The following is a 25,575-nucleotide window of genomic DNA, read 5'->3' on the forward strand; positions in this document are numbered from 1 at the left end:
TGTTGTTTACCTGGTCCAAAAAGGATGGTGGAACCTTTATGTTAGCATTAAGTTAAACAACTCTAGTCTTGCAAGTTCACTTATAAAATAAATATACTACCATATTCTCTAGCATTGATCAAAAACACTGTATCTTACAACAGTGTTACAGACCAGTACTGCAGAATACAGCACTGTACAAGATCTCCTTTCAGACCTGATTTAAGGTTCATACCTATCAGTTGGGAGTAAAACTTGGACATTTGCAACCTTGACAGCACGAATATAGCTGGGCTGGAAAGCGCAGCAATAAAGACTGGTCCAAGAAACGTTCTTGGGACAACTCCAGGAAATTCATGATGGTCGTACTGCAAAGAAAAGAAAGGCTCAGTAAGACAGGCAAGCTAGAAATAACATCTAAGAACAGATGATTGTAGCAGAACTAGATAAATAATGCTCTTATGCTTCATGTTGCATTTGTGCTGGTCAAGAAAGAGAGAGATGGTTATCTTGAACAGACCATAAATTCATATTCACCTTCTCCAAATCCAGTCTGTGGTACACAATGTCATGGATGGCTTGGAGGTTGAAACTCTCCTCCACTTTTGTAAATGGACAGACAGTTAAATGTGCAAAGGCCACAGCAATGATCAGCAACAGCAGGAGTGACTGTCCACCTGTGCTCCTCTTCTCAGCCATGCTGGATGTGAAATCCACATATAGTCTGTTATCAGCGATCAAAGCTGACAAGGGGAAAAAATGAAATCATATTAACATCATGACAATGTGCCTACAAGGAGAAAGGAGAGACTAATGCATTTTATTAAAATATAAAGGAAAAGCCCAATGATACTGTACATGTAGCCTAGTGCATGACTAACAGATCAAATAATCAATCAGGTTTTCATATATACTAACAAAGTGGAGTATCTTGCCAAGAGTATACTCAGCCAGTGTTCCATGATTTGCATTGACTGCCTGAAGTTTAAGGTTTTGACTTTGATCTATAAAGCCTTAATGTCTTATGCTCTACCGTAAGAGACAACTTTTCTCCACATAGCATACTGCCACCACAAGCATAAAAGAGAAGGAGCTGGAGGCACAGTGTTTTCTGTGCGGGTCCCATATCTTTGTAATTTGCCCCTCCCTGTGGTGTGAAATAGCCTGACTTTAATGATTGCATGCAGTGTTCTTGTAGCCATGTCGGTCCTAGGATATTAGAGAGACAAGGTAAGTTAGGTTATATCTTTCATTGGACCAACTTCTGTTGGTGACAGAGACAAGCTTATTTCTGAGGAAGTTTCCGGAAAAACAGTTCAGATGTTTACAAGAACAAAATTAGGGCAAAACAATATATTTTCCCCATGTTTAAAAAATTCTTACAACTGAAGCTCATCCTGGTGCCAGGAATGTGCTTTTTGCTGTTCCCATGAAAATCCACTCAAATTTGCCCAAGTTATACAGCTCTGGAAATCATAATTCACCCATGCTCAGTTGGGGGATGTTAGAGCGTGGTAGTTAAATTCTCTGCAGATTCTGTCTGCAGACATCATGTCCCGCTCCAACCCCCTGGACCCCACCTCCTACGTCAGGGATCAGCAACCTTTGGCAGCAGGCCGGGCCGGTTTGTTTACCTGCCGCGTCCACAGGTTTGGCCAATCGCGGCTCCCACTGGCCGCGGTTTGCCGCTCCAGGCCAATGGGGGCAGCGGGAAGCGGCGCAGGCTGAGGGATGTGCTGGCTGCAGCTTCCCACCACCTCCATTGGTTCTGGAGTGGCGAACTGCGGCCAGTGGGAGCCGTGATCGGCCGAACCTGCGGACGTGGCAGGTAAACAAACCGGCCCAGCCCGCCAAGGTGCTTACCCTGGCGAGCTGCGTGCCAAAGATTGCCGATCCCTGTCCTACGTGCTGACTAGGCGGCACATGTTCCATCCCCACAGAGCAACTGAGGAATAGTGGCGTAGTGGAACTGGAATGCACCAGCATGGCGTTCTGGCTCTGCTACACCACTGTGCACCATCCCTTACAGAGTGGGGGCAGAGTTAGAGCAGCATGAGGCGTAAAGGATCAGGCTGGTGCGGAGACACTGCAGTTTAGGACTACACCATTGCTGATGACACTCGGAATGTGAGTGCTGAGCAGAACTTTCTTTGTAATTGCTCCTCCTGACTGCCATGGGCCACTGTGGTGCCATACAGTGGAACTGTGAGCAAGGAGTCCCTTTCTAATGTGCTCTCAATGCCCCCTGATAGCACCCAGGCAGCATAGAGGAGAGGGAAGTAACTTAACTGGAATGTAGAAGGGAGAAGAGCAGAGAGGGGAGACCAGCCAAAAGGAATACTGGGACAGGGACCAGACAGAACAAGGGGCAGAAATAGAAGGGATCAGAGGTATAATGGTCTGTAACTACTAGAACATGTACACTTGAGAACCTGGAATTGACCCCAGGATTCCTGAGTCTGACCATTCCTCTGCTGTCAACAAATACCTGTGAAACCCACTGGCAAAGTGTGTGTCTCAGCTCCCTCTACTGTTTGGCCCATAGAGAGAATGACAACCTATTACCAATTATTGTGTTACCCCAGAGGTCTGTACTGTAAAACTAAAGGTTCCAACGCTGTTGATGATACATCCAGAAGTCAGTTTGGTTTTACACAAAATATTTTTTTCCTCATTTTTCTTGGTTTGTAACTTTTGCCACTGCCACATATTAGCAACAATGCCATTCCGAAGCCCGGATATAAGAGGAGGGTTCTGCAGTTAGGTTTGCTACCCATTCAGGTAAAACCGTAATGCAACTGAAACAGTTCAGTCAAACCGAAATTTGAGAATGGTAGGTAAAGATGAAGGTCAAAACCCAAGTATGACAGTTATCAGCGAAAGCCAAAAGAAAGCTGAGATCTCAAGATACTGAATCCTGATAACCAAATCTGTAACCAGAATAGGCATGTGGAATGTATATACTTTGTATAGTACAGGAAAGCTGGCACAAGTTACACAAGAAATGAAGACGTACCATCTGAACAATGAGACAAGATGGGCAGGGAGTGGAAAGATGATGGCTGGGACTACAATCTTATACTCAGGAAGACGAATGCATAAAGAGGTGTAAGAATTATGCTGGATAACATCACATTGAAGACACTCTGGCTTGGGAGCCAGTGAATTAACAGATTAACAACAGCTAGACTATAAATAAGACATATCAAATGTACAATAACCCAAGTATGCACCAACAAACACAACAGGTGGCAGTAAAAAGGACACATTCTATGAGCAGGTGTGTGGTGGGGTGTATAGACCCCACACTGATGAGGAAGGCATCAGAGAGACCCTATGTGCAGGGCTAACCCCTCCCCCTGCCAATCCTGAATGGTAAGGAGGAGGCCATTAAAAAGGAGGAAACTGCAAGCAGCTGTGGGGCAAGATCATCTTGAGCAGGAAACAGCTGGAGCAACGCCTGAAGCCACAAGGGGAACTCCCATCCAGGAGATATCTACTCCCTAGTGTAGGAGGAGTACAGTGAACTCCCAGGGTAAGCCTGACAGAGTGACCCTGATTTCAGTAGCCCAGCCAGAACGACTTGTCGAAAACTACTAAGCAGACTATCCTGAAGTAAGACGGTATTGTCTGCCTTTTTCCCTTTGAGTTGGGTCTGTGAAGAAGATATTTCGGATGTAATTCTGAGACATTTAATTTTCCTTTTGATCCCCCATCAGAAGAAATTTAAGAAGGCCCACAAAGGGCGGGGTCCCTCTTTGCAAGGATTAGGAACCTGGAACCTGTGTATAAGCCACCCAGCATAGATAACTGGGCATCGCCAGGGTCTCCCACCATCTGCAAGCTGCACCAAGTATTGGATGATATGCCTATTCATGACATCAAGCTAATGATAAGCAACTTCAATGCACAAATCGGCAACACCTATACTGGATGGGAAGGAGTAATGGGCACAGCAGCAGCAGGCTTCCAAGCTGATAATGGTGAACGACTCTTGAATCTCTGTGGCACAAACACCCTAAGAATCTCTTCCAGAGCAAGAGGATTCAAAAGCTCACTGAGGTCACTAGAGAATGCAACTATCAACCAGACAGACCATGTGTATATATCTAAGAGATGGGCATCTTCCAAGAGAGATGTCAGAGTCAGCAGAGAAGCAGATGTTGTCTCAGATCATTATCTTTGAATGGCCACATTACAACTTAGACACTAAACCCACAAAGATGGAAACAAGAATGTTATAGCAATAAAGAAGTTCAAGAACAACAACAACAACAAAACACAGATCAATTTCCAGATTGCACTTAACTATTCTACTGTTTTACAGGACCAGACTGATGAAAGTCTGGAAGACAGATGCCAAACTGGAAGAAGATGGTAGTTGAGACAGCAGAGGAAGTAGCAGGCCACCGAAGGGGGCTGAAGAAAGATGCATGGATTATATCTGGAACATGGGAAACAACTGATGATCTGAAAGCTCTGAAGACCAAAAAGGAACAGTGCAAGACACAGGCAGAACTCTTAGAGGTGGATGCAAGATACAGAGAAAAGGACAAAAAAAAAAAAAGACAGCTGCGGACAAGATAGAATTGCCTGGGTTCAGCAGAAGACTATAAGGCAGCAGTAGCAGCATAGAGGGGAGATTTAAAGCAGCTCTATAGAATAGTGAAAGACATCTCAAGAAGAACCAGTCACAGCTCTGAAAGATGGGAGATAAGCTAAACCAAGAGTACCCGAGGGAGGAAAGAGAAAGCAAGGAAGGCCAAGGAAGAACTGGCAGACGACAGTGACAGAGGATACTGAATGTGCTGGCATCACTTGAGATCTACCACAGCTAGTGAATGACTGTAATGAATGGAGGAACTGGACAGCCCAGTGTGTCATAGGAACAGGAGGAACTAAGGTAAGGTTTGTTTAAAACTTAGGAAATTAACATACTTTTACCATAGTTGTGTCAAAAGTTGCAAACTTAAGCACTTAAAAGTTAGGAAATGCCAGTATTAAAATTATTGATTACTTGATTATCACTTCAAAAGTTTTTTCTCTTACTTAATTGGCCTCTCAGAGTTGGTAAGACAACTCCCACCTTTTCATGCTCTCTGTATGTGTATATATATCTCCTCAATATATGTTCCATTCTATGCATCCAAAAAAGTGGGCTGTAGCCCACAAAAGCTTATGCTCAAATAAATTTGTTAGTCTCTAAGGTGCCACAAGTACTCCTGTTCTTTTTGCGGATACAGACTAACACGGCTGCTACTCTGAAACCTAGTATTAAAATTGCTTATGGATCCTAAATTTGCCCCCCTGATGCATGTGCATTATGATACAGCCTTTAATTACTGATCATACTCTACTTTTCCACAGAACACCAAGAATAATTAGGAACACACAATTAGTGACTACCTTTGAAAAGTTTGGTTTAAGTGACCTGCCTGGCATCACATAGGAGCTCTCTGGCAGAGACAGGGACAGAATCCAATTATCCAGGGTCCCATTCAACTGCCTTAACCATGAGACCATCCTTTCTCTTCCTGCAGTCCCCTGCCTCATTCATTACTCACCTTCCAACTTTTACAACAAATGAGTCAGTGGTCCTACAGACCTTCATTCACTACATAACCTTGATTTCTACCCAAAACATTGTTCACAATGCACTGGATGGGAACAGAGGTCCCGTAGAAAAAATAGTAAGTGATCATGTAATTAAAGACTACATACCCATCAATGAGCTGAGTTAGGATTGCCTGTACAATCAACTTTAGAGTGCTTGGTTTTGCAACGTTAACATTTTAACAAAGAGGTTTTCTTTTCTTTTTTATTTAACTCTAAGTGCATTCAGAATTAGGATGCTGCAAGGAAGGTACATCCCTTTGGGATTTGCCACAATAAGGATCATTTTCTTTACTTGAGCTGTATCAGGTGTTTTGACAATGTGTTTTGAAGGTGCCCTTAAAAGTATTTTTAAACTCAGAAGGCCTATACCAGGCTTTTTCTTTTTTTTTTTTTTCCCCAGGGAGGGGGTGGGTTCATTACAAAGTGAGGTGATGTAGTGCACATCATACTAGTCTTTCTAGGTTTTAACATCTCTTGAGTTCAGGGAAATCAAAGAAAGAAGGCTGTAATTGTGGACTGCAAATCTGAGAAGAAAACTTTTAAGATTTCTTCAGACAATGGGGATAACCAGGTTATCAAAATATTAGGTCTCCTGATTAATCACAATTAACTGATACAATTAACTCACAAAAATTGTGATTAAAAAAAGTAATCACGATTAATCACACTGTTAAACAATGGAATACCAAATAAAATTTATTAAATATTTTTGGATGGTTTTTCGACATTTTCAAATATATTGATTTCTATTACAACACAGAATACAAAGTTACAGTTCTCACTTCATATTGTTGATTACAAATATCTGCACTGTAAAAATGATCAACGAAATAAATAGTATTTTTCAGTTCACCTCATACAAGTACCATACTGCAATCTCTTTATCGTGAAAGTGTAACTTACAATGTAGGGGTTTTTTAGTTATGTAACTGCACCCAAAAACAAAACAATGTAAAACTTTAGAGCCTACAAGTCCACTCAGTCCAACTTCTTGTTCAGCTAATCACCAAGACAAACAAGCTTGTTTACATTTACGGGAGATACCGTTGCCGGCTTCTTATTTACAATGTCACCAGAAAGTGAGAACAGGCGTTCGCATGGCACTTTTATAGTCAGCACTGCAAGGTCTTTATGTGCCAGCTATGCTAAACATTCATAAGCCCCTTCATGCTTCTGCCACCATTCCAGAGGACATGCTTCCATACTGATGATGCTCATTAAAAAAAATAATGTGTTAATTAAATTTGTGACTGAACTCCTTGGGGAAAAATTGTTTGTCTCCTGTTCTGTTTTACCCACATTCTGCCACATATTTCATGTTATAGCAGTCTCAGATGATGATCCAGCACATGTGCTTTTTAAGAACACTTTCACAGAATATTTGACAAAACGCAAAGAAAGTACCAATGTGAGATTTCTAAAAATAGCTACAGCACTCAACCCACTTTAAGAATCTGAAGTGCCATCCAAAATCTGAGAGAGATGAGGTGTTGTCAAGGCTGCTTCCCCACTTTGAACTTTAGGGTACAAATGGGGGCCTGCATGAAAACTTCTAAGCTTAACTACCAGCTTAGATCTGGTCCGCTGCCACCACTCCCAAAATGCTAATTCCCTTCCCTGGGTAGCCTTGAGAGACTCTTCACCAATTCCCTGGTGAATACAGATCCAAACCCCTTGGATCTTAAAACAAGGAGAAATTAACCACCCCCCCTCCTTGCTCCCACCAACTCCTGGTGGATCAAGATCCAACCCCCTTGGATCTAAAAACAAGGAAAAATCAATCAGGTTCTTAAAAAGAAGGCTTTTAATTAAAGAAAAAGGTAAAAATCATCTCTGTAAAATCAGGATGGAAAATAACTTTACAGGGTAATCAAACTTAAAGAGCCCAGAGGAATCCCCTCTAGCCTTAGGTTCAAAGTTACAGCAAACAGATATAAACACTCTAGCAAAAGGGTACATTTACAAGTTGCGAAAACAAAGATAAAAACTTACAAGTTTGAAATATGAGAGACTTGTTCAGAAAGGTTTGGAGAGCCTGGATTGATGTCTGGTCCCTTTCAGTCCCAAGAGCGAACAACCCCCAAAACAAAGAGCACAAACAAAAGCCTTCCCCCCACCAAGATTTGAAAGTATCTTGTCCGCTTATTGGTCCTTTGGGTCAGATGTCAGCCAGGTTACCTGAGCTTCTTAACCCTTTACAGGTAAAAGGATTTTGGAGTCTCTGGCCAGGAGGGATTTTATAGTATTGTACACAGGAGGGCTGTTACTCTTCCCTTTTTAGATATGACAGGTGTGGCGCATGCTTTCGAAAGTCTAAAAAGAGCAACATTCCGATAAGGAAACTACCGAATCTGAACCACCAAAAAAGAAAACCAACTTTCTGTTGGTGGCATCTGACTAGGATGATAAAAATGAATGTGCGTTGATCCACTCTGCTTTGGATCGTTATCGAGCAGAACCCGTTATCAGCATGGACACATGTCCCCTGGAATGGTGGTTGAAGCATGAAGGGACATATGAATCTTCAGCGCAGCTGACATGTAAACATCTTGCGATGCTACAACCGTGCCATGCAAATACCTGTTCTCACTTTCAGGTGACATTGTAAACAAGAAGCGGGCAACATTATCTCCTGAAAATTGTAACCAAACTTGTTTGTCTGAGCAATTGGCTGAACAAGAAGTAGAACTGAGTGGACTTACAGGCACTAAAGTTTTACATTGTTTTGTTTTTGAATGCAATTATATTTGTACATAATTTTGTACATAATTCTACATTTGTTAGTTCAACTTTCATGATAAAGAGATTGCACTACAGTACTTGTATTAGGTGAATTGAAAAATACTATTTCTTTTGTTTTTTTACAGTGCAAATATTTGTAATAAAAATAAATATAAAGTCATTTTTTTACCCTGGTTTAATTTTAAATGCATGGCCGGGTGCTTAGATTCCCTACACCCAGCTTCCTCAATGACCCAGTTTAGTCTCCCATGCTGGCAGGGGTGAGACATGTCCAGATGGGCCCCTCGCTGCACATTATTTATGATTAAGGCGTGTGCATTCCTCGAGCAGCCAGCGCTGTCGTACGGGACCCTTGGCCTCTTCCACGCATTAGTGAAAACCTCCCCCTGCTTCCACTGGGCAGCCCCAGCTCTGCCCCTGGGCGCCTAGCTAGCCGGGCAGCTCCACTCAATCAACTGCAGCGCGCTGTGGGGAAGCGAGTCGGCGGAGCTCGTACAGTGTCCCACAGCGACGTGCCTGCCACACGGTCACGCGTGGATAGGACACATTAAACGAATCCCCCTCCTCCTTACAGAGTCCCCTCCCGCCTCCCCTGGAAGCACCGGCGCCGCGCGTGACGGGGTCCCCACGAGGGAGAAGGCTGAGTGTGGAAGGGGTTGCAGACTGGCCAGCTGCCCCCCGCCCCTAGCAGCTGTGGCCAACCTGCCTCCGCAGCCGCCTGAACTCACCACCTACAGCCCGTCAGCCACGTGGCCTCCTCCCACAGGGCGCACGTGACAGCGTGGTGTCACCTGACCGTACAAGAGGCTCCAGGCGGCCATGTTGGATTCGGGCAAAGCACAGCAGGCATACAAGCGCCTGTACGCAGCTTCTAACAGAAATGGGCGACTGGTACGAGGTCGCTGCCGGGCTCCAGGCTGCCCGGAATCAAGATGGCCGCTGAGCGTGCAGCCGGGCCCGCCCATCGCTCTTTCTCCTGTGGCTTCCTGCCCATCCCCGCCCTGGGCCTACACGTGGGTTCTCATTGGCCCCGAGCGTGGCGAGCTCTGATTGGACCACGTTCCTTCGGGCTCACTGTCCGCTCCAATGGGCGCCGGGGCCGGAGTACGCGTGAAGCTGACGCGGAAATCCGAATGGGGGCAGCAGCTGGGCCCGGCCGGCGTGGCTCGGCTCGGCTCGGCTCGGTTCGCTGGTTGCTAGGGTAGCCGAGGGGGCTCGTGTGGCGCTGGCGGTAGCCGGCTCCTGAGCGAGAGGCGGCTGCGCCCCGCTTCCCCCTGCCCCGCGCCATGAAACCCTGTCCCCGTCGCGGCAGTGCGCCGGTGGCCGCGGCGTTGGTGCTGTGCGCCGCCCTGCTGCTGCCCCCTGCCCTGGGCGCCGGGCCGCGGCCCCGCCAGGCCTGCGCCACCTGCCGGGGGATCGCGGACCGCTTCAACCAGGTGGGCAGCGCGGGGGGCGGCCGGGGGAGCCGCAGAGGCGGGCGTCAACCGGACGCGGGCGTCAACCGGACACGGGGTCCACGGCCCCGAGAGCGGGGCAGGCTCCCAGCCTTGTGTTACCTCCCAGAGCAGAGCCTCGCTCCAGGGGTCCGGGGCGCCTGGCGAGGCAGGGGCGGTCGGTGCCTCACGCTGTACTGGGGCGAGATGCTCAGGTCGCATCTCTTCTTGGTGCTGCCGAGCTAATGGGGGTTGAGACTTCAGCAAATTGTGCAGTGGTTCATTCAAGGGCTTCTCCGCCCGGCGTGGTGCGCCAGCTGCGGTAACGAGGCTGCTCCGGCTCTTTGTTGTAACCTTGGCTCTTCGTGTGTGTAAGTGTGTACTACATGTGGGAAAATATATCCGAGTATTGAGAGAAAATCCCGGCCCCATTGAACTCCATGGCACAACTTCCATAGACTTCAGTGATGTTGGGATTTCACTCACATTCTCATATGGCAGCCAGGAAATCAATCTTAATAAAAGACTATTTCAAACCTTATTATGCAAATAACAATCGAGGCACCATGTACTATTGTAATTTACCTTTTTTTCTATATGTCTTCTCCCCTTTACCCTGCTGCCTTTCATCCCTTTGTCTCATATAACATTTGATTGTAAGCTTCAAAATCTTGTTTTACATTTTTGTATGGCACCTATCACAACTTTGCATGTTGTGGAAGTTTATGAATATTGCCTGCCTATTACACTTAAAATGTGATTACTTTTTAATAGTAAAGGTCTAGATGGATAATTGTTTCATAAAACTTATTTTTAAAAAGTATTTTGTCTTCTGTAGGGATTAGCGGATACAGCAAAAAAGAATTTTGGTGGTGGGAACACTGCTTGGGAAGAGAAAACCCTATCCAAGTATGAATCCAGGTACAGTATATCTATGAACGTTTATGACTAAGCCATGCTTCTCATCTGCCATAATGTTATAGCAATCTGTACAAAAGCATAAATATTGAACATATTTTGAAGAATAATAAAATAAAGCTATGTGTTCTTAATGATTTCTGATAAAATGCAACCAATTTGATACTTCCAGGGGTATTAGCAGTTTTTGGTGGCGACTACAGTCCAGTGTTTTAACCCTCAATCTGATTTTTACCAACAACACCAAAAACTAAGCTACATTATCTCATGCTGTTGAAAATCTTGTGAGGTTATTTAGCAATTTATTGAGTGGTGGGTTGTTGTTTTTTTTTTTTTTCTCTGTCAGAGCTATCATAGGCTTCATTTTAATCCCAAACTGCTGAATCGCTCCCTAAATGCCTGCACTATTGTAGAATGCAGTGTTGTTTTAGCATTGTTGGTCCCCGGATATTAGAGAGATAAGGAGAGTGAGGTAATTTCTTTTATTGGACCAACTTTGACAGACAGCAATCCAAAGGTCCAGACTTTCTCCCTGTTTCAGTGCTAGAACAGTTTATGCTTTACCTTCCCATTTCTTGCATATGCAGGATAAAAAACCTGCCAGTCTGAATTGCAGTCTTCTCCCAATCTGCAAATTCAATATTGAATTTTGGTCTCTGGGTAATAAGATGCTAGTGTGAAACTTCTAGATTTGAGTTACTACAAAAGCTGTGGATTTATATTGCTTGTCAATATCTGATTTTATCACAATTAAAATATTGTGGTTGAAAATGTTTTCTCTTTTTCCTTTGCAACCCACTATAATCTATAAATATAATTGGTAAAATTAAAATGGGTCTTGTGATTTTGTTCTTCACTGGTGCTGACTTCTTAGTTGATGATGCAACATTAGCTAACTCTTTATGCTTCTGCGGGGGATGTTTTGTTGCTATATTTGGGAACTGGCCCAAATCACACCACAAAGTGATCATGTAATAAAAGTTAAGAGGTTGGAATCTAGATGACCACATACCATTCTTAAATTAATTTTAAACTTGTAACATTTTTTACTTTTAGTGAAATCCGTCTTGTAGAGATCATAGAGAACCTGTGTGACAGCAGTAACTTTGAATGCAACAACATGGTAGAAGAGCATGAAGAACATATAGAGAACTGGTGGTTCAAACTGTAGGTAACAAAATCTCTAGTGAGGTCTTTATTTGTGGATAAAATCTAAGACGACAATCCATCGTTACCAAATCCTGTGTCTGATCAATAAGAATAGCTCAGCCTCACTTCCCTTCCCCCACCCCCCCCACGCTACAATAACTCAGTAAGACGCTACTATTTTTTTTCTCTATGGTTACTGCTCAGTTAGGATTATGGAATCAGGGTAAACTGTGGAGAAAGTTCATAGTGTAGCCATGTTATTATTCTGAGCTTATGTTATATTTATACTGCACCTTTCATTCCTAAGGCTCTAAAAGCACTTTATTACTCTATATGCAAAGTATTATGAAATGCAGCAATCTCAGGACTGGAAGGTAGCACCTAATCGGCATGCAGTACAGCAGTGAGGAAAGGTAGTAATTTAGCTAAGACACCCTGGCAAACCTTTCTTCTTAAAAGTATCTTGAGATCTCTGTTCAAGTACCTTGAGCAAAAAGACCTAGCTCTTCTTAAATTTTGAAATATAATGCACAATAAATGGCATATTGTTCTGTTTACCTTGGATGGATGAGTTGCTATATCTATGAAGTTTCTTGTTGTTTGTCCTAGATGAACATTGCCTTGAAGACAAAGCAGTGTGTTCATACTGCCTCTTTTTTTGTTATTTTCCTGACTTACTAACTCACTGTATAGGAGGTTGATGCTAATGTGAGTCCAGGGATTTGATCACTTGTGAACTTGTAGCACTTTTCTAATAGTCTTTGGTACAATCCGATGGTTTCTGTTACTATTCCCATCCCAATCAATGGTTAAGACTTCTACGTACTACTATAATATAAATAAATAAAAATCCTACTCAGTCAGGATGGCTTTGTAGGATTCCATGTCTCTTCATAATTCCAGATATTTTCTCAATTTACAGGTAAAAAAGTAGCTCCTCTAACTGCCAGTTCTGCCAATTTAACCTGGGATTAGTAGGGCCAATTGTGCTTGTATTACTTCATCATGTACTCCAACATGTCCCTGCAGCCTGCCGCTTCCCGCAGTTCCCATTGGCCACGGTCAACGTCGGCAAAATGTCTTGTGGCTCGCAATCAGCTTATCCTGATGGACCGAATGTGGCCCACAGGCCATAGGTTGCCCACCACTAGTGTAGACTATATTCCATACCTTAAGAAAAAAAATTAGCTTATTGGACTGTTGCCTCACTCTTTACCTTTCCCTTTATTTTTTTTAAATCAGGGGATATGAAATGAGAGCTACAAAAACTAAACTTTTTCTGTTTATTACACACCTTTCATTATTTAAATAAAGTAATTTGGTTTTGGAATACCATCAGATTCCGGAAGGCTTCCAGCAACTGGTCACTGAATTAAGATAGCTCTTTCCATTGTTGACAGAAAACAATTGTGATCCATTTTAAAATTATTTAATCTGTATGTTTTGATTATTTTTATTCTGTCCTCCAAAACTACACTTCACTTTTTTTATAACAGTGTCAGCCAAGGTGAGAATTGTGTTAAACATGTGTATTTCAAACAGAGTTTGGTTGAGTTGTGTGATGAGCTAGAAACAGGAATCTTTACTCCTTTTAAGAAATGAATGTCTTTATTCTACAGAAAGAAGAAGTATCCTGACTTGTTTAAATGGTTTTGTATAGAAACTACTGAAGTTTGCTGCCCTGCTGGAACATATGGACCAGACTGCCTTGGTATTTCTTTAAATTAAGAAATATTACAGTAATTTAAAGCCCATGAGCATATTGGCTCTGTTTTATCCAGTCATCTAATGCTTGTCTGTCCTGAACTGCTTTGTAAAAAATAGAATCTTGCTGGAGACGCCATCTGATTTAATGGGGGTCCAGATCAAAAGAGGTGAGAAGGAAGTGGTATCTTGAAGTGGTGGCTAAGCAGGCAGAACCATAACAGTGAGGCAAAAAGAAGGGTTAGTGCCCAGATACTGTGCTGATATTTACAATAACAGTACAGTAAATAGCAAGAAGTATGTGCACATATGGCAGTAGCTAGTGTAACTGAAGGATGGAGCTGCAGTTGAGAGGCCAGAGACAGCAAAGCATCCTGGAGGCTGCTGGGGAAGACACGGGCAAATCCACAGTTGAGGATCACGTGGAAGGGAGAGTAGAAGAAATGGGAGGGAGGCAGCTGGAGAGGTTGAGGAGCAGCAGCAGAGGAGGTGAATCTGGGAAAAGAGTAGGAGAAGTAGGTGGGAAGAGGAGTGGGTTAAATCAACGTGACAATGCATCTAGGAGAGAACTACAGACCTGGCTGAGTGGCAGGCCAAGGCTGCCCTCCGAAGTGATGTCATGGTAATAGGGTTAGCTCAAAAATTGACCTCTCCTATAAGTAGTGCCATTAATACCTGTCTGCAGTTGCAATCTGATCACTCTTCGCAATCCAACTATCTTTTTCTTAGTTGCTAAATAGATGATTATATGAATTCCAAGTTACATGAAATTTATGTCTTCCTGAAACCCAAATTCACTTAAGTGGAATTAACTTAGTCAAAACTCCAGAAAGCAGGTAGCACGGACATAGCTATTTTATATTGGCGCTGGTTGGAGTTGAAACATTTGGATGTGTATGTGCAAAGGATAGGGCTATTCCTCAGTCTAGATCTCTTTGCTACCTTTTTTCAGCAAATCTATTTTCTTAAATCTATTTTTCAAGAAATGATATAAAAAGAAATTCAGCACAACAGGTAAACTCCAGATAACTCCAAAATTCTTATGAAAACCAATCTTTATCTGAAACACATTATTTTAATGTCAGATGTCCCTGAGACATTGATTATTGGTATTGACCTGTATACTGAAGTACAAAAGTAAAACCCTGTCATGGGACTTTTTTTGTTTGTTTGTTTCAAGAGTAGAACACAACTAATGAGAAGGTTCTGCACATGATGTGATCTTCCAGCGTGAAAAATAAATTCCCCCTCACTTTTTATTGGCTAATTTGGGAATGGGTGGGTGATGGAAGGCTTGGGGTTGGAAGGAGATAGAAAATATTCCTGTTTAGAATTTCAAGGTTTTTTGTTTTGTTTTTTTCCCCCCCATCGTAATGAAAAGTTCTAAGTTAGAATGTTTTAACCCTCTTCGTAGCATGTCGCGGTGGATCAGAAAGGCCTTGCCATGAAAATGGTCACTGTGATGGAGATGGCACTAGAGGTGGAGATGGATCATGCAGTTGTAACAGGGAGTACACAGGAGAGTTTTGTCTAGAGTGTGCTGATGGTTATTACAGCATCCTGAAAAATGATACACATTCTGTTTGTGCAGGTAACTAGCATTTGCTTACCTCTTTGTATAACCCTTTGTTAGTAATTAAGAATTCTAATATATTAAATAAAATATCTTAGAAAATCATGCAAGTAGAGGATATGAGCTGACAAGAAATGAGGAAAAAAATCAGAATGGTGAGATTATTGTGTCTTAGTGAGACATATCAGTCATGCACATATTCCTTTGTGGTGGAGCATCTGATGATCTGGCAAATCATTCTTCTGAACGTTCTTTGTTTTTTTTTGTTAATTTGTTCTGACAGTAATCTTTAAGTAACTTTGTAGCATAATTCAGTTATTAAATGTAACTATTGATTTTAATTGCAGAGATAATACATTAAAATATGTAGCAAATATCCTATTAAATTTTGACCGGAGGTTACCATATAGTGGTCTACATTATAGCCTGTGTAATAGTCTATCCTGGTCACTTAAATGGATTTTGGCTAAAAATATTTTCAAGTCCCATCTAAAACAAAAAAACCTCACAGTTGTATAACTTGATTCTAACACTCTAATTTTGCAATTCAGTTCAGAGCAGACTTATTTAGTAGCTTAAAAAACCTGATTGTAGGATTTAACTAAAAATGTTACTTAACATTAACTGAACTATTAGTAGCACTATTTGGCAGTGTTATAATGCAGTTATGTAGCACTTTTTTTTTTTCCATCTGACTTGATTCATATTATGATCTAAAGAAATTTATCCTGTAGTATCAAATCCTAATACTGGATGCATAGCATGTTTCACCAGGCCTTTTGAGGCCAGTACCATCTCAGGTTATTGGATCCTAAAGCAAAATTGGGTGCTAAAAAAATTAACTTTGCTGATTTAGTAGGTAGCACTGCTCTGGGTTAGTACTAAACTAGTGCCCCAACACTGTGCTAGTGAACAAAGGGTTGCAGGAGTTGCTATATTTCTGATGAGAGGTGAAATTGGTTCTAACCACTTCCAGTGATCAAATAATCTCACGGCTCTCTTCTCAACACAAGGGTGCCAACCTCTCCGTACTTACTAAGTTCTAATGTGAGTAACTACATTCTGTCACACCTCATGTAGTTAGTTTCACTTGACTTTATTCTTCATTAAACTTGTGCAAAATACAAAAACAAAAATTCCAGCTTGTTGTATAGTGTTGCTAGTTAAAGTGCTTGCTCTCTTCCACTCTATAGGTAGTCAGATTTTGGTAGTGGGTGAATGGAAGTGTGTGGGGTTAAAAATAAAATAATAGATATGATGTTTATAAAAACTCAGATTTTATTCTGAAGAATAATATTTATACATTAATGTGATCAGGTAGTTTCTGGTCAATCCTAGTATTTGGTTGCCTGAAGACTTAAACTTTGAAAGAAAATCTAATTTGTTTAAAGCATAAGTTAATGTAGCTCTGACTGCTCAAAATCTCTTTCCAGCTTGCCATGATGCTTGTAAAACTTGCACTGGCTCAACTGACAAAGACTGCAAGGATTGTAAAGAGGGCTGGATCAAAAATGAGGAAGAAACCTGTGTGGGTAAGCAAGGCCTTGTCCACAGTAACACAAAGTTAAATGTATTTTAAAAAATAATCCTGTATTGTACTTTCCTCTTCAATCTTGTATCTTTAACAACACCTAGAACACTTTGCTGGCTTGGTAATATGGGAGCAGCAAAAGTAGAAGTGTTCTAGTGAGGTAGAAGTGACTGTCTGAATATTGCAAGTTACATACAGTAGAACCTTAGTGTTACGAACACCTTGGGAATGGAGGTTGTTCAAAACTCTTAAATGTTTGTAACTCTGAACAAAATATTATGGTTGTTCTTTCAAAAGTTTACAGCTGAACATTGACTTAATACAGCTTTGAAACTTTACTATGCAGAAGGAAAATACTGCTTTTAGCCATCTTAATTTAAATGAAACAAGCACAGAAACAATTTCCTTACCTTGTCAAATCTTTTTTAAATTTTCCCTTTGTTTTTTAGTAATTTACATTTAATACAGTGTTGTACTGTATTAGCTTTTTTTTTGTCTCTGCTGCTGCCTGATTGCGTACTTCTGGTTCCAAATGAGATGTGTGGTTGACCGATCAGTTCATAACTCGGGTTCGTAACTCTGAAGTTCTACTGTAGTGTTTATGTGACTAGTGTTGGAGAATGCATACCTCCAAGTGTTAGACTTGGAAACACATCAGGATGTGAGGTTTTCTCAATCTCAGTTGCTTTTTATTTAACTTGAAATCATTCCAGTCTGATGTGTCTGTCTTACTGCTGCTCTAAGCAGAATGAAGCTTCATTAGTACTTGAGTGTCAAATATACATTTTCAAGTTGGGCAAATTAATACTGGGCACTGAATGCTTTTTGCTTTCAGGACAATTTGGGCCTGATGCAACCCCATTGGATGGGAGGCTATGGGAGTCTTTCTATTGACTTTACAGGACTTGGATCATGACCTGTATAAAGTAGTTCTTCAAGGATGTTGAAGATTAACACTTAAACGTTATGCTAACTGTTAATCACATTCCACAGTTGTAGATAACCTGTGTCATTTCTTATGTTTCAGATGTGGATGAATGTGCTGTAGAGGCGTCTCCTTGCAAAGATGATCAGTACTGTCTAAACACAAATGGATCTTTTATATGCAAAGGTTTCCTTTCAGTTTCCTTAACATTTAAAATAATATTTGATCTATATAGAATGGAACAAATTCTGTTACTTTCTTCTGCTAGACAGGCGTGACTAATACTATTGCTTCAAAAATACCCATATTAATTTAACTATAATATTGTTCTGTCCTAACCACAAGTTAGAATAAGAGAACTTGCTGTTTGTGTCCTGTTCCTTTTTTCATATTTCATTTGAGGGACGTTTGTATAATTGACATCATCTGTAGTGTCTTGAAGTTTGTCGCTGGTGTTCAGAATCTGAATGTATTAGTAATGACACATACTGCAATTTTGTTACAACCTTGTCTACATCACCATTATAAATCAACTTTGTTTATAAGACACTTAAAGCCTCTTATAGTATTTGCAGCAGTAAATGATGATATAGTTACACCTAGAGTACCATTAATTATTTTCAGCTTTTCCTTGCTTATAGCTTTCTGAAACTTTCTTTATTGATCAAACTTTCTGTGCTTGGTTTCAACGTAAAGTGGACTCTTCTGGAATGCTTGAAGAAAACTAAATGTATATAATTTTTTCGGTTTCACAAAGTCGTCACAATGTAAACTAATGTACTGTTGCCATGTTAAACCCTCCCTGCAGAAAACTGTCTGGCTATAAATTGTAACGATACAGAGAAGATTAGCATGGCCCCTGCACGAGGATGACACTCAAATTCATGGAGCGTTCCATATTTAGGGGGGAGAGAGAGCTCAGTGGTTTGAGCATTGGCCTGCTAAACCCAGGGTTGTGAGTTCAATCCTTGAGGGGGCCATCTGGGGCAAAAATCTGTCTGGGGATTGGTCTTGCTTTGAGCAGGGGGTTGGATTAGATGACCTCCTGAGGTCCCTTCCAACACTGAGATTCTATAATTCTAAATAGTAGTATAAACTATTCAGCTTACTAATGGGTAACTGCCACTGCCCACAAGGAATGTTTAAATGTTAATATTAACCAGCACAGGCAGTTTCTTTTCATATTCTTTGTTTTGTTTTTAAATCAAGGAAGCTGAATTACCCTCCTCCCCAAAATCCAAATTGAAGATTACAAAATTAAATGCACAACAGTGAAGAAACTAATTTGGAGCTCATCAGGGGGTGTCCTATTGTTCAGTTAAGCACCCTTATAATAGTGCCCAGTCCTGATTGGGGGGAGATGGGGAGGGGCCTATAGGTGGTTTCATGTTGAACATGTGAACAAGGTAGTATTATTTTGTGAACTATAATTTCTTTCACTCTTCCCCCCCCCCCCCCCCCCACACACACTGATGTAAATTTGTGATATTAAGTTCAAGATGCAGTCTTTTCTGTTTACAGCTCATCTGCATTCCAGTATTCATTAATGGTGTTTTGTTTTAGCATGCGATATTAGCTGTGTAGGCTGCACAGGAGAAGGTCCTGGCAAATGTAAAAACTGCTTGTCTGGATACACAATGGAAGATGAAAAGTGTACAGGTTAGTTGAACTTTTGAGTTACTCTTAATGTACTGTAGTGCACTTACTGGATCAACATATGTTCCAAAAGCTGGAATACAAGATGGGTTATTGCTGAGTGTCTCTTTAATGTTAGTCTGTTAGAGCTTCAGGTTTGCAAATGCTTCAAAATGTTTTATAAAATAAAAAGCTCAGCAGTCCATTGGTTTTAGGTAACAATAGAGATCCCTTCTAATATTCACAAAAAGAACAGGAGTACTTGTGGCACCTTAGAGACTAACAAATTTATTAGAGCATAAGCTTTCGTGGACTACAGCCCACTTCTTCGGATGCATATAGAGTGGAATAAATATTGAGGATATATATATATATACACACACACACAGAGAGAGAGAGAGCATAAACAGGTGGGAGTTGTCTTACCAACTCTGAGAGGCCAATTAAGTAAGAGGGGGAAAAAAAACTTTTGAAGTGATAATCAAGCTAGCCCAGTACAGACAGTTTGATAAGAAGTGTGAGAATACTTACAAGGGGAGATAGAGTCAATGTTTGTAATGGCTCAGTCATTCCCAGTCCTTATTCAAACCGGAGTTGATTGTGTATAGTTTGCATATCAATTCCAGCTCAGCAGTCTCTTGTTGGAGTCTGTTTTTGAATTTTTTCTGTTGTAAGATAGCCACCCGCAGGTCTGTCATAGAATGGCCAGACAGGTTAAAGTGTTCTCCCACTGGTTTTTGAGTATTATGATTCCTGATGTCAGATTTGTGTCCATTAATTCTTTTGCGTAGAGACTGTCCGGTTTGGCCAATGTACATGGCAGAGGGCATTGCTGGCACATGATGGCATATATCACATTGGTAGATGTGCAGGTGAACGAGCCCCTGATGGTATGGCTGATGTGATTAGGTCCTATGATGATGTCACTTGAATAGATATGTGGACAGAGTTGGCACCGGGTTTTGTTACAAGGATAGGTTCCTGGGTCAGTGGTTTTGTTCAGTGATGTGTGGTTGCTGGTGAGTATTTGCTTTAGGTTGGGGGGTTGTCTGTAAGCGAGGACAGGTCTGTCTCCCAAGATCTGTGAGAGTAAAGGATCATCTTTCAGGATAGGTTGTAGGTCTCTGATGATGCACTGGAGAGGTTTTAGTTGGGGGCTGAAGGTGACAGCTAGTGGTGTTCTGTTATTTTCTTTGTTGGGCCTGTCTTGTGGGAGGTGACTTCTGGGTACTCGTCTGGCTCTGTCAATCTGTTTTTTCACTTCAGCAGGTGGTTATTGTAGTTTTAAGAATGCTTGATAGAGATCTTGTAGGTGCTTGTCTCTATCTGAGGGATTGGAGCAAATGCGGTTATATCTTAGAGCTTGGCTGTAGACAGTGGATCGTGTGGTGTGTCCTGGATGGAAGCTGGAGACATGTAGATAAGTGTAGCAGTCAGTAGGTTTCCGGTATAGGGTGGTATTTATGTGACCATCGCTTATTAGCGCAGTAGTGTCCAGGAAGTGGACCGCTTGTGTGGATTGATCTAGGCTGAGGTTGATGGTGGGATGGAAATTATTGAAATCATGGTGGAATTCCTCAAGGGCTTCTTTTCCATGGGTCCAGATGATGAAGATGTCATCAATGTAGCGCAAGTAGAGTAGGGGCGTTAGGGGATGAGAGCTAAGGAAGCGTTGTTCTAAGTCAGCCATAAAAATGTTGGCATATTGTGGGGCCATGCGGGTACCCATAGCAGTGCCGCTGACTTATATAAGGTATATATTGTCCCCAAATGTGAAATAGTTGTCAGACCTGCGGGTGGCTATCTTACAACAGAAAAACTTCAAAAACAGACTCCAACGAGAGACTGCTGAGCTGGAATTGATATGCAAACTAGATACAATCAACTCAGGATTGAATAAGGACTGGGAATGGCTGATCCATTACAAACATTGAATCTATCTCCCCTTGTAAGTATTCTCACACTTCTTATCAAACTGTCTGTACTGGGCTATCTTGATTATCACTTCAAAAGTTTTTTTTCCTCTTACTTAATTGGCCTCTCAGAGTTGGTAAGACAACTCCCACCTGTTTATGCCCTCTGTATGTGTGTATATATATCTCCTCAATATTTATTCCACTCTATATGCATCCGAAGAAGTGGGCTGTAGTCCACGAAAGCTTATGCTCTAATAAATTTGTTAGTCTCTAAGGTGCCACAAGTACTCCTGTTCTTTTTGCGGATACAGACTAACACGGCTGCTACTCTGAAACTTCTAATATTCAGACACTCTGCATATGGCTAAACTGATCTACAGCAAGGCCTAAAAAGACTAGACACTGCTACACAGGGGGAAAAGGTATTGCATTTAACACTTAAGGTTTGTTCCTGGTATATCCATTATAGTGACAAGATAACTCATTCAGGAGAGTCAAACATACAGTCCTCATGATATCTGACCTGAATTACTGTACATGCTCATGTTCTGCAGACTCTAAGCTTTAATTTTTATTAAAGGGAAGCTTGCAAATGTGAACAGTGTAGTTTGTCATGTCTTCCAGAGTTAGCAGGCAGCCTGAAACAATGCTGCAGACATGTAGACTCTGTCTCCTTTTAATCTAATTAGAGTGGCAACTCTGAAGCCCCAGGACGATACTTCAGTGTCAACATTAATTATTTCATTGGTGGTTATTTTAGCATTGGGAAAAGGGATGGAGTGAAGCCCTTGAGGGGTGGAAATGGGAGTTGCTGTGGAGAAGGAAATTTGGAGAGAAGAACAGAGGACATACAAAGAGGGAGCAAAACAGTGGAGGGAAGATAAAAAAACAGGCAGAAGTATCTATGGCCTAAAGAGGAGCATTTTCTTACTGAATGTGACCATATGGTACTGAAAAAATAGTTTACTACACAAAGCCTCTAATCTCCCCTCTATGTCTGTGCAAATCTTCAACTGACATCTGTGAGATTTGCTGTATATTGAGACGAGTACAAAGTCCTGAACTTATCCCACCCCATGAACTACAATCAAACATGGAATCAGCACACTCCTCCCAATGAGTTTGACATCTCTGTCTGAAGTCAGCGGACTCAAGACAGGTTACTCTGACAGAAGTCAAAACTGGGGGCAGCATTTCTGCCGCCTTCAGTACTGAGGAGCAGTAAATAAATATACTAGAAGTGCCTTGACATCCACAGAGGAAGAGAGCAATGTTTGTCTTCCCTTGTTGATATAGCTATAGGGATAGCTCAGTGGTTTGAGCATTGGCCTGTCAAACCCAGGATTGTGAGTTCAATCCTTGAGGGGGCCACTTAGGGGTTTGGGGCAAAAATCAGTACTTGCTCCTGCTAGTGAAGGCAGGGGGCTGGACTCTATGACCTTTCAAGGTCCCTTCCAGCTCTATGAGATAGGTATATCTCCATATATTATTATTAAATATGTCTTGAAAGTTCTTTGCAAACCCCCTATGTAGCTGATTGTTGGATACTTTCATGGAACTGGGTGCTAGCAGTTTTCACTATAAATGAAACAATTGCTTTTTTTAAAGCAGTTAATTTCTTTTTTAGATATTGATGAGTGTAACCTTGCTGAAAAAATGTGTTTAAGAGAAAATGAAGACTGTATTAATACCCCTGGCAGTTACAAATGTGTCTGTTCAGAAAACTTTGAAGAAAAAGATGGTATTTGTGTTCAGTCTGGAAAAACAGGTGAGTGACTTAAAAAAAAGGCCCTTAAACTAAAAGTACTTGTACAGCATGCCTAACATATCAGGCTTACAAGCTGTGAATATTCTACAGCTTTGTCACTATATTTGTTCTGAGAGTATCCAGTCACTTCCACTTTCTCATCTGTGGGTGCATGTATACACATCCATCAACCCTTAATCTGGGCCTCCTATTTTAATGTCTTTAATTTTAAGTTGTTTGTGGGTAGAGGAGTCATTCCCAGACAGGAAGTATCAGTATTTAATTTTATTGTCCTACTGGTCCTCTTTCTTTTGATAGTACGTTTCATTCTACTACTTTTTATTTTTGTTGTCCCCTTTGGAGAGAGCCTCTCTTGTGTAAGGTGTCAAAAAAATCCATACCAGGGTCTTTCATATTGTAAAACTGGAGGGGATTCAGAAAAGAGCTACAAGAATTTGTGGCCTGGAGAAAACACTTTACAATGAGAGACTTAATGAGATCAATCCATGAAGTTCAAAGAGAAGACTCTGGGGGAACTTAATCTGAATCTGGAAATACCTACATAAGGAGAAGATATCTTATACCTGAGAGCTCTTTATTTTGGCAGACAAAGGCATAATTAGATCCAATGGTTAGAAGTTAAAGCTAGAAAATGCAAATTTGAAATAGGGTGCAAATTTTTAGGTCAGGGAAATTAACTACTGGAACAGATCACTAATGTATGTTACATATCTGTCACTTGAAACAGTGGTTCTCAACAAGGGTTACGTGTACCCTTGGGGGTACACAGAGGTTTTCTTGGAGGTACATCAACTCATCCAGATATTTGTCTAGTTTTATAGTAAGTTACATAAAAAGCACTAGTGAAATCAGTACAAATTGGAATTTCATACAATGACTCGTTTATACTGCTCTATATACAATACACTGAAATATAAGTACAATATTTATATTCCAATTGCTTTATTTTATAATTATATGGTAAAAATGAGAAAGTCAGCAATTTTTCAGTAATAGTTTGCTGTGACACTTCTGTATTTTAGTATGATTTTGTAAGCAAGTAGTTTAAGTGAGGTGAAATTTGGGGTACGCATGACAAATCAGACTTCTGAAAGGGGAACAGTAGTCTGGAAAGGTTGAGAGCCACTGAAAAGATGCTTTAATCTGACCACGTTATTGAGCTTGATGCCAGCATTACTGGGTGGAAATATATGACCTGTAATATGGGGGAGCTGACAGTCACACTAAGTGGTGATGGTCCCTGTTGATTTTTAATCTATTAGTCCATGTGAGCCATATTGTGCAGAAGCCCCCCCTTAACTCCTTAACCCTTCCCAAGGTCATGAAGGATTGAGCTATGCTTCCTTTCAGTATAACTTTCACTAAATAGCTAAGTTAGCCACACATGTGTGCAGTCTTAACTGTGTTCTCTGTGTCCGACCCACAACCCACTAAAATCAGTAGAAATATTCCCATTTACTTTAGTGGGCTTTGGATCAGGTATTTTGAGTTTAACAAAGAATACAGATGTATTCCATGTTCACAATGTGAATTAATGGGGTTATAACTCTGAATGTCACCAGACTGTTCAAAAGGCACTTCTCCTTATTTCCATGTTAAGTGTCAGTCTCCTACACATCTGTTTGGGATATAGGTACAAGAGTTTTTTGTTTTAATTGGAAGAGGGTGTCTCTCCTTGTTACCAAAATACCTGAATTGCTTATTCTTAAACTTAAGTCAGAATTATAATACTCTGAAAACAAAGGCTTAAAATGGAAAAAGCTATGCTACTGCTATTGTGATTGCTTTTGCTATAAGTGTATTCTAATTAAGTCATTTGGAACGTATATGATATAGAAACACTGGCTCAAGTAAGCATAGGATCTGTAGCCTGGAACCAATTTACAAAGCTAAGACCAGGAGACTAATGCAAGCAGGCCTCTCCCCAGTATGACTTGACACATGTTGCTGGTTCTTTCTTGATGGATACTCTTGGGTAGTTTCTCTTAACACAGTAAGTTCCCAGGGTCAAAAGGTGACAAATATGGTGGTACTTATTGTAAAAATGTAATTAGAGGCTTTATTCTAAGTGAGACCCTTCTTACAGGAGAAGAAGTAGAGACATTGGCAACTGCACCTCCATCTGCTGGACATGAGGATTTATGATCTGCATTCCAAAGCAAGACATTAATATCTACACTTTAAATTATTGGACTGAAGTGCTGTTTACCTGATGTACTGTGGAAATGGTGTTGAATATTCAGGTTGCCGGTATGATTATTTTAGAAACAGATAGTGATGAATTGCCCTCCCAGCTGCATTTCTTCATTGACTTAAATAAATGCCACTTTTATACAGGTTTAATAAAACCCTCAAACTATGAACCTCACTCTAGATGGATAAAGTATAGAATTTGTTTGAATTGGTGTAATTGATTTAAAAACAGTTTATTCTTAAGCAAACTGCCTATTTCTCTTTCTAGCATCTATTAGGAATGATCATCCTTTTAGAAAGGCTTAAGTTTATGCTGAACTTCATAATTCAAACAAAATGGACTGACCATCTGGGGACTTCTGCCATGAATATTTTTTCTATACTAGAATTTGGCTTTTAGAAACTGTAAAAGGGAGTCTTTTTGGAAAACTCTTGTCTTAAATGAAAGCTGAATGCCTAATATTGCATTCAATAAAGATTTATTTTGACTGGT

At 41.0% G+C, this 25,575-nt stretch overlaps 2 protein-coding genes and 1 pseudogene across 9 annotated transcripts in view; 2 read left to right on the forward strand and 1 right to left on the reverse strand.

The window, feature by feature from the left end:
- ALG12 (ALG12 alpha-1,6-mannosyltransferase) overlaps positions 1–10,132 on the reverse strand; it is a 22,968-nt gene extending 12,836 nt beyond the window's left edge. For 3 of the 8 annotated variants that reach the window (XM_065554940.1, XM_008173013.4, XM_065554935.1), the window contains exons 1-3: positions 9,066–9,585; positions 517–722; positions 215–347 (exon numbers count right to left, since the gene is read on the reverse strand). In XM_065554940.1, coding sequence (XP_065411012.1) covers positions 215–347; positions 517–678 — 295 coding nt within the window. In that variant the 5' untranslated portion in view covers positions 679–722; positions 9,066–9,585. Of the gene's footprint in view, positions 1–214; positions 348–516; positions 723–7,587; positions 7,695–8,909; positions 8,935–9,039; positions 9,586–9,893 lie in introns of those variants that run through there. The other 5 variants (XM_024109382.3, XM_005286093.5, XM_042844364.2 and 2 more) reach the window with 5 other exon arrangements.
- CRELD2 (cysteine rich with EGF like domains 2) lies at positions 9,624–25,575 on the forward strand. Its single transcript, XM_008173005.4, has 10 exons — positions 9,624–9,773; positions 10,609–10,691; positions 11,745–11,855; positions 13,457–13,548; positions 14,956–15,132; positions 16,548–16,646; positions 17,673–17,756; positions 19,134–19,229; positions 22,749–22,889; positions 24,976–25,575. Exons 1-10 carry the CDS (start codon positions 9,624–9,626, stop codon positions 25,032–25,034), a joined length of 1,092 nt encoding a protein of 363 aa, XP_008171227.1. The 3' UTR covers positions 25,035–25,575.
- LOC112060321 (U6 spliceosomal RNA) lies at positions 18,375–18,474 on the forward strand (annotated as a pseudogene).

This window comes from Chrysemys picta, chromosome 1 (assembly GCF_011386835.1).
Source record: "Chrysemys picta bellii isolate R12L10 chromosome 1, ASM1138683v2, whole genome shotgun sequence".
Classification (NCBI taxonomy): Eukaryota; Metazoa; Chordata; order Testudines; family Emydidae; genus Chrysemys; species Chrysemys picta.